Source organism: Apium graveolens, chromosome 8 (assembly GCF_009905375.1).
Source record: "Apium graveolens cultivar Ventura chromosome 8, ASM990537v1, whole genome shotgun sequence".
NCBI lineage: Eukaryota > Viridiplantae > Streptophyta > Magnoliopsida > Apiales > Apiaceae > Apium > Apium graveolens.
Window position 1 is genome coordinate 32,913,581 of NC_133654.1, and position 9,407 is coordinate 32,922,987.

General features: G+C 45.6%; 2 protein-coding genes across 2 annotated transcripts; both read left to right on the plus strand.

Moving 5' to 3' along the window:
* Positions 1-4,829: 4,829 nt before the first annotated feature.
* Positions 4,830-7,262, plus strand: LOC141679465 (uncharacterized). Its single transcript, XM_074485962.1, has 3 exons — positions 4,830-5,015; positions 5,493-6,224; positions 6,276-7,262. The coding sequence occupies exons 1-3, from the start codon at positions 4,830-4,832 to the stop codon at positions 7,260-7,262; spliced, it is 1,905 nt and encodes a 634-aa protein (XP_074342063.1).
* Positions 7,263-7,271: 9 nt separating this feature from the next.
* LOC141679466 (uncharacterized) lies at positions 7,272-8,080 on the plus strand. The gene is made up of 2 exons (XM_074485963.1): positions 7,272-7,427; positions 7,607-8,080. Exons 1-2 carry the CDS (start codon positions 7,272-7,274, stop codon positions 8,078-8,080), a joined length of 630 nt encoding a protein of 209 aa, XP_074342064.1.
* The last annotated feature ends 1,327 nt before the right edge of the window (positions 8,081-9,407 follow it).

The window sequence follows — 9,407 nt, forward strand, 5'->3', positions numbered from 1 at the left end:
ATTACGAGCTTTGGAACTGGTTGAAGGATAAAATTTTCAAATAATTTCCCCACAGGGCATAGTAGCCATAGGACTGGTGTAATTTTCACACTAGAGTGCACTATGTTATGCCCAAAAATTGGTATAAATAATATTCAGGTTGAGATTGATGAAATAGTCAAAGTTGAGAAAGAAACGCCTAAAATTGAGTAAACAGGTAAGATTACCATTCTATAAAAAGAAAGAAGGCACATTCTCTGTGATCAGGACGCGCCCTATGGAGGCACGCCCAATTACTGAAGAAGGGGTGAGGGTTTCCTTAATTGAATTATTTCCTATAGTGAGCTTTAGGGCACACCCTAAGTGAGAAAGATTCCTTGGACGGGTTCCTCGGGCATGATTACTTTGACAGCTTCATATCCTGGCTTTACTTGGACAGAGTTAAGGCGAGCCCTAATGTCGAATAATCTAGGGCGTGCCCTATAATATAGAATGACAAAAGAAGAGATCAAAGGCTGATGACACAGGGTGGCGCCAACATACAGAATTGTTTGGGCGCGCCCTTAACTTCTACTTGGCACATAATACAACTTTGACATGCTACTTGGACGAACTCTTTGGAAGATTCAAGGAAGATGGAGATTATTAGTACTAACCTATTTGATGCAGGTACTCTATTGAAGAACTCCTTCCTGTAGCACATCTACTGGAAAGGCGGTGTCCGTGGTCAGAGACCTCCAGGGGTATGCCTGATGATTGAAGACCTCCTTTTATAGTCAATGGGTGTCCTCATTGGGGATGTGGGGTGAAATATGGTGTGTGCTTTGGGAGCTCTGTCTCTGTAGTCAAGGGTGTCCTCGTTGGGAGACTTTGGAGTATCCTGCACTTTGCAGCCAAAAGCTTGGGATCACTTGTCCTGCAATCTGGTATGGACTCCTTATCGGGGGACAAGGATGCGTCCAACATTTGGGGTGAACCATGGCTATACCTGCGTCCACGGACTAGAGAAACAGCTGGTAGCGGAGAGTTATCCTTGGCCAGGGAGATGCCTTATCCATGAAGTCTCGAAGCCGCGGACGAGCCTTGGGCCTTTGTGGTTGGGCCTCATCGGTGGACATTCCTAAAGCTAGTAGAAGACGGTTTCCAGTGGGTTTCCTACTGGGCCTCGGGACAAGAAATCTAAGCCCGTTAGGTTTCTTGTTCCCCAAGAACTACGTTGGCTTGATCCCCTATAAATAGGGGTACGTAGGCAAATTGTAAGGGGTCAGAAGTGAGAGTGCAAAGGAGCCACCACTAACCCTAAGCAATCTCAGCCGCCAATAATCACCACCACCAAACACTGTTCATCTTTTCCGAGGAATACTGTCCATCGGATCCACCGACTACTGTTCACGTTTTCGACGAGGAACCGCCATCACAGATCTTGTTTCCTTCTACGAACCTCAGACTTTGTTGCACCCAAATTCCTCTGTCAACAAATTGGTGCTAGAAGGAGGGGATAATCAAGATCTGCATCTAGGAGGAAGGATGTCTCAATATCGTGATGGAAGTTTTTATGATGGAAGCTCTGAGGAAGAATCTGATCACGGCTATAAACATGAACCTTACGTTCCGCCGATGACTGTTTGTCCCACTCCGGACGTTGGGGGACAACCGCCTGTGCTCATAAGCAACGCTGACTTGCTGGAACAACTGTACTGCATGGGCGATGCTTTGAACGGCTTCGATTCAAGTTTGAGCACCGTAGAGCGGCGCAAGACCAGAAGGGGCCTTCGTCGCAGCTGTGCTATTCATGCACCTGAAAAAGCACCTATGACTGATAAGGATGCCTCAGCCGGCCACGGCCATACCGGAGGAGGGCGTGTGCCGATAACCCCGCGACGCCTAGACTATTCCAATGATACGTCCCCAATCATCGAGCTGGTGGAAGAAGATGCTGATGGTCGAGAAATCCTGTGGACGGATAACCGGGGGGCTGCCCATCTGTACCGGTCTGGACGTAGTCTTGAGGAACGCCGACAGGCGGAGTCCATGCCGGAGAATCGGCAACGAGGCTTCGCAGCTTTGAAGGATCGCTTGGGGATCCGCTTAGGCGATGATGATTTAAGAATGTTGTTGCTTGAATGGAAAAAAGAAGCTGATCGTGGAGATGTGATTCCCCATGATACAACGCGTGTGCCCCTGAATTCCCAGGGAAATCAGGAGTGGAACCACGATTATGAGAGAGCTCTTCCCCACAGATCACTGGACCGGTATGGTCGAGGATATGGAAGCGACCGATGGAGAAGACCTCAATGGAGGGGAAGAGGCAGAGGCCGAGGTAGGTACTTAGACGGGTATCGTCGCGATAATTACCATGGCCACATTGATGCCCGCTGGTATAATTGAGCAGACAGCGATAACTATGCTAAATATGATGATCACAGAGATTTGGAAAATTATGACCGCGGGATGGCTCGAGGCCGCGGTCGAGGTCAAGGAGTAAATCAGGGGGGAGATCAAGGTCGGAACCCCGAAGTGATTATCATACCGGAAGATGCCCAGAACACGAACCAGCAGCAGGCCCCTCAAGGTGGAAACCAAGTAGAGGTACCTCCACTGCAACCCCAAGGTCCGCAGCCTCAAATGCAAACTATCCCAGGTGTGGGGACCTTCAATGTGGGAGATCTGAAAAGGCTACTTAACCATCTGGAAGGAAGAGTGATGGCCATATCTGAAATCCCTTCCCCGTTCTCGGCGGCTGTAAGAGAGGCACAGTTGCCGGCCGGATATCGTAACACAACTAGCGATCTCCGCTTCCACGGAAGCTCAGACCCCGTGGAATTTCTGGGCCGATTCAATATAGAGATGGATATATATCAAGTCCCATACTTGGCTCGATGTCGGCTCCTGGTAGCGACTTTTAGAGAAAGTGCCCAACAATGGTTCCAAAAGCTTGGGTCGGGAGTAATCCCTTCTTGGGATCAAATGAAGACTCTTTTCTTGACCAAGTTTCAAGCGGCTGTGAGATATGCTCCCTTTGTTACAACCCTCGCTAACGTCAAGCAAAGGGAGGATGAAAGCTTGACGGCGTACTTTAAAAGGTTCAATGCAGAATCTACCAGCGTAAGGGGGCTTTAGACGAAGCCCTAAAGAGCTTTCTAATCACAGAACTAAGGATTGGTTCAGACTTCTGGAAACACTTGCAAGGAAAAGACCCAGCTACTCTAGCGGACGTCTTTACTTTGGCAGAATCGTTCAAAGCCATAGAGCAATCTCTGGCGGAAGTACAACTAGTTGTGCACGCCAGTCAAAGAAGCAAAGCAAGGAAGAGAGACAGATCTCCAAGCCCAAGGTACAGAAGGAGTAGTAGAAGCCCGAACAGGGTGAATACCACGACCACGAGGAGGGAATAGAGTCCTTCCTCAAACTATGATTATAGAACGAGCCGATACACGCCCTAGGCCGCGTCAATTAAACACATCTTTGAGGTAAACAAAAATAGAGGGCTGATTAGAAAACCCGAGGCTCTGTCATCCTAGCAAAGTAGAGACAAGAAAAAGTATTGCGAATACCATGAGTCATCCGGGCATAACATACATGAATGTCGCCAACTAAAGGATGAGATCGAAGCACTTATCAAGGAAGGATACCTTGGTGAATGGGTAGTTAAGGAAGTAAGGAAATACAAGGATGACAAAGTGAAGGAAGAAGAAATGCGAGCCCCGCGGGGGTCGAACAATGAAACTCTGGAGGAAAATAAATTCGTCAGGGACGACAGCATCCGAACAATCTACGGGGGAGATCTCGGGATGGAATGCAGCAACCGAGCCTTGGCGAGATATGCTAGGGAAGCCCGGTTCAGGCCTCTCACGGACATCCATAGGGTGGAGACTCGACCACCCAAAGTATTTAAGGGTGAATCCATGGATATTACCTTCAGAGAAGTGGATGCCCGATGGGTGCATCACCCCCACAACGATACACTGGTTATTTCCATCCATATTGGAACCAAAAACATCCATAGGGCCTTCGTGGACAATGGAAGCTCGGCAAACATCCTTTACTACAGCACCTATAAGAAGATGGGGCTACCTGATCGGGATATGTCAGGGGAAGATTCGTGGGTCTATGGCTTTTCTGGCATGGGAGTTAGAGTTATGGGATCAATTTGGTTGCCATGTACTTTGGGGGAAAGCCCGTTGTCCGTAACAAAGATGCTCGAGTTCAAAGTTCTGAATCAGGAGTCGTCCCACAACGTGCTGTTGGGACGGCCTTTTCTTCAGGAGATGAGGGTTATTACCTCAATCCACCACCTTACCATCAAGTTTCCAACGCCAAATGGTGTTGGGAGCATAAAGGGCTCACAGTATGACTCTCAGGAGTGCTACAGGGAAGCTATGAGAGGTTTAAGAAAAGACTCCCACACTGAAGAGGCATCAGATGATGATCGAGAAAAGAGCATTGAGCAGCCGATCGAGGAAATCTGAGTCCATTATTACGTTGAGCAAGAAGACGAGCGCCCCTCTGGACTGCCTCCAGCAATGTTGTTCTTGGAAGACACACTTAGAATTAAAATGTTGGAAGAAGAGGAATCCTCAAACACCATAGTCCAAGCAGATTTTAATGGGGAACGATTGGAAGGAAGATGTGACGTCTTGTAAAGCCTTGGACAGGATGAGCGTAAGGTAGATGCCCCTCTTCTGGAGGGAGCGCCCTTGCCCGCGAAGAGTATTAAGGAAGTTGATGCCCCTGCGATACAGAGCACGCCTTCTAGAGAAGTCGATGCTCCTCCTAAAGGGGATGCGCCTTCTCTGTAGAACAATAAAAATCATGATTCGCCCGACCTGGATCCACGGATACCAATGCCAATGGAGAAGATGGGGCCAGCAGAAGATACAATTGAAATCCCTGTCGACGAAAAAGATCCGAGTAAAATCTTAAGAATTGGATCTCAGTTGGTACCAAGATTGAAAGAGGGTCTTTCGATATTTCTCTTGGCAAACCTTGATGTATTTGCATGGGACCATTCTGACATGGTGGGAATCGACCTAGAGGTAATGTGCCACCGTTTGAATATCGATCCCAAGTATAAATGAGTTCGACAAAAATGCAGGGCCGTAAGCGGAGAGAGGGATATAGCCTTAGCAGAAGAGGTAGATAGGCTCTTGGATGTCGGACTAATTCGGGAGTCCTTCTACCCAGATTGGCTAGCAAACCCGGTGTTAGTAGGAAAACCTAACAGTAAATGGAGAACATGTGTGGATTTTACTGATTTGAATAAAGTGTGCCCAAAGGATAGCTTTCCCTTGCCAAGAATTGATTAGTTGGTCGACGCCACGGCAGGGCATGCCTTGCTTAGCTTCATGGATGCATACTCCGGGTATAATCAAATTCTCATATATGGGCCTGAGCAAGAGCACACCTCTTTTATCACCGATAGAGGACTCTATTGCTACATTGGGATGCCATTTGGATTGATCAACGCGGGGGCTACCTATCAAAGATTGGTAAATAAAATGTTCAAGAGGTAGGTTGGAAATACAATGGAAGTATACGTGGATGACATGCTTGTAAAGTCTAAGAAGGCGGCAGATCAAATCGCAGACTTAGCAGAAATATTCCATATTCTGAGAAAATACAGAATGAAGCTAAACCCTCAAAAGTGTGTGTTTGGTGTCGAGTCGGGAAAACTTTTGGGATTTATGGTTAACCACCGAGGAATTGAGGCCAGCCCGACAAAAATCAGGGCTCTGTTGGACATGAAATCTCCCACCAGCGTTAAGCAAGTGCAGAGCCTGGCAGGAAGGATTGCAGTCCTAAATCGATTTGTCTCAAAATCATCGGATATGTGCAAAGAATTCTTCAAGGAAATCAAAGAAATGGGGAAGGATTTTGTGTGGACCCCAGAGTGTGAAGAGACTTTTCTGAAAATCAAAGAGCAGTTGGGAAATCCTTCCATATTGGCCAAGCCAGAGGACGGAGAGACATTGATTCTTTACTTGGTAGTATGTGAATACTATGTCAGCGCGGTATTGGTGAAGGAGGAAGCAAGCCACCAGTGGCCCGTGTACTATGTGAGTAAAAGGTTGCTGGATGCAGAAACCAGATATACCAGCATGGAAAAACTGGTGTACGCTCTTATTCTTGTGGCACGAAAATTAAGACCATATTTTCAGGCTCACCGAATAGAAGTTCGCACTGCTTATCCGCTCCGACATATTCTACACAAACCCGAATCATCGGGAAGAATGTTAAAGTGGGAGGTAGAGCTAGGATAATTAGATTTGGAATATTGTCCTCGCACGGCAATCAAGGGACAGGCGTTGGCTGATTTCATACTTGAGTTTGATTCCAAAGTAGATGACAAAGCCATAGTGCTGGCGGAACCTTCCTCGCGAAGAATTTCTCCTGGTGATAAAAGGGAGGAACTCCCACACCCGTGGTGGATCTTACATGTCGACGGGGCCATAAATAACAGTGGATCAGGTGCCGAGATTATTTTGGTCACTCCGGAGGGGCACCGTTTGATGAGTGCTATCCATTTCAAATTTTATGTCACTAACAATGACGCTGAGTATGAAGCTTTGATCAACGGTCTGAAATTAGCTCTGGAGGTGGGGGTTGTGAATCTGATAGTTCGGAGTGACTCTGAATTAGTTGTGAACCAAGTCAACGGAGGTTTCCAGGCCCGGGGACCACAGACGGAATTATACATGAGATGTGCGCAACACCTATTGGAAAGATTTGGAAATGCCAGGCTAGAAAGTGTTCCGCGAGAAGAAAATAGTAATACGGATGCTTTGGCCAAGATGGGATCACAGATGGACAGCATCCAACTTGGACAAATCCCTTTGGGAATCCAGGAAATCCCGAGTATTCCAGAGGTAGAGGTGTTCCAGACACAAGAAATTCTGCGAGAAAGCTGGATGACCCCCATTCATAACTATATTCAAATAGGAGCTATACCAGAAGAAAAATTACAGGCTCGACACCTTCGATACCAGGCTGCCAAGTATGTTGAATATGATGGGGTATTATACAAGAGAGGATTCAACCAACCACTATTGCGCTGTATAGACCTAGAAGAAGGAAACTACATCCTCAGAGAAGTACATGAAGGGATTTATGGAAATCACTCGGGGGGTGGCTCGTTGGCATTAAAAGTCCTCAGACAAGGATATTACTGGCCAACTATGAAAGAAGACGCTTTTAAGTTTGTCCGGGCCTTCGATCGTTGCCAGCGATTCGCCAACTATTCCACTGCCCCGGCATCTTCCATCACCTCATTAGCAAGTCCCTGACCTTTCTCCATGTGGGGAATTGATCTCATTGGAGAGTTTCCCAAAGCAAAGGGGGATGTGAAATACGCCATGGTGGTTGTAGACTACTTTACCAAATGGGCGGAGGCTATGCCACTGGCCACGATCACAGCAAAAAAGATAAGGACCTTTTTTTTCAATTCTATAGTATGCAGGTTGATATCCCATACAAACTCATCTCGGATTATGGGAAGCAGTTTGATAGTAAAAAGCTAAGGAATCTTTGTGAGGACTTGAACATCAAAAAGGATTTTGCCGCAGTTTATCATCCGCAAAGCAATGGTTAGACGGAAGTTATAAACAAAATCATAAAACATACTTTGAAGGCAAAGTTGGAAGAAAAGAAAGGAGATTGTCCAGAGGAGATGCCCATGGTCCTCCGGTCTTACAATACAACTCCGAGATCGACTACAGGAGAAATCCCATTTTTGCTGACTTATGGGTATGAGGCCATGGTTCCCGTGGAGGTAGGAGCCGGATCCCTCCGGAGAGACTTGTTTGTTGAGGAAGATGCAGAAGTTAACCAGAGGCTCCACTTGGATTTGCTAGATAAAGCCCAAACAAATTCTCAATTAAAGCTTGCTACATATCAACAGAGAATCGCAAGGTATTTTAATAAAAAGGTAAAATCCATGTCGTTCAAGGTTGGGGATCTTGTGTTGCGAAAGGTTATGCCTAACACCAAGATAGCTCAGCAAGGGGTGCTTGGAGCTAATTGGGAGGGACCATACAAGGTCAAAGCTATACTCTGGAAGGGAACCTGTCGCTTGGAAGATCTGGATGGTAAACCTATTCCTTGAGCATGGAATGCGGAGCATTTACGGAAGTATTATCAGTAGGGTGTGGCTTTGTCCCCCTCATTTCCATGATTAAATCCTATGTAATAGACTAGTAGCAAATAAATTCCTCCTAGCCTAGGGGGTAGTACATATGACTACGAACCTTGAAACTAGAAGAAGGAAGAAAATTTTCAAATAATTTTCCCACAGAGCATAGTAGCCATGGGACTGGTGTAATTTGTACACTAGAGCGCACTATCAATAAAAGAAAGAAGTTACTTCAAATTTCTTTATCTGCTTGGCATATAAAAATTTAATTTATAAGGCACGCCCTATGATAAGGCGCGCCCAATTGAGGAATTACCCATCCGTAATCAGGGTACCATGGTATGCGTCCATAGAAGGGCACACCTATATAAAAAATATATATATGTGAAACAGCAGATTAATAACGCAGAAATAAAAGTGTACGACTGATCGAATAAGTTAAGGACAAGTCCTTCAGATTAAGGCGCGCCATTGTTTTGGTACTTAAATAAAATACTGTAAAAGAATCACTGATAAGAAAGGAGTATTTGACACTTACATGTTGAAAAGATATAGTGCGCGCCCTCATTTCAAAATGCTCTGTTAAAAGAATTCTATAGATCCCAATGATATAAGGACAATTTTAAAATCTTGAAAAAAGGTAAGTATCCATGATAAACATTCTCTAAATACTAAAGGGTGCGCCCATAACAGTTTATCTTATGTTCTAAATATGATAAAGGCGCGCTGTGATGGAAGGTCGCCACTCATGTTTCTATAGGATGCAAGTGTGTGATGGTTTGAAAGGGAATCAAAACAATATAATATTAGGGCGCACCCTATATGGTCGATGTACCTTAACAGATTTTTATATGCACGCAACAAAAGATGGAGTCATATAAACCCATACGATATGTTATAGTGCAAAAAATTAAAGAGTAGCTAAAAAATAAGTCGTACAACTTTGCACAGCATCAAACGAGGGCTGGCTCCTCAGAAGTATTTGAAACTTAAGTACGAATACAGGTTAAACATAAATCAGGGCGCGCCCTGAGATTCATCTGTTGGGGGAATGGTTTGAAGAGGAACAGTAGGATCAGCTTCAGGCATGTCCTTAGAGGTTTCCTCTCTTGGCGCGCCCTCATCTTCTTCCTCTAATCCAAGCTCTACCATCCTCGCCTTGATCTCTACAACATGCTCCTTCTTGAACTCCACCATCTCAGCAACTATTTCTTCCCCAAATTTCTCAAAAGTATAATCAGGGTCATTGGCCACAAAACCAATCCTTTAGAAGTGGAAACCATTAGCAAATGCTTCATCA

Coding starts and splice junctions, on each gene's coding strand:
- LOC141679466 (XM_074485963.1), top strand. CDS start 7,272: ATGTGGGGAATTGATCTCATTGGAGAGTTTCCCAAAGCAAAGGGGGAT. Junction 7,428..7,606: donor CCTTTTTTTTCAATTCTATA/GTATGCAGGTTG, acceptor CATACTTTGAAG/GCAAAGTTGGAAGAAAAGAA.
- LOC141679465 (XM_074485962.1), top strand. CDS start 4,830: ATGGAGAAGATGGGGCCAGCAGAAGATACAATTGAAATCCCTGTCGAC. Junction 5,016..5,492: donor TGGTGGGAATCGACCTAGAG/GTAATGTGCCAC, acceptor TTCAAGAGGTAG/GTTGGAAATACAATGGAAGT. Junction 6,225..6,275: donor GAAGAATGTTAAAGTGGGAG/GTAGAGCTAGGA, acceptor ACGGCAATCAAG/GGACAGGCGTTGGCTGATTT.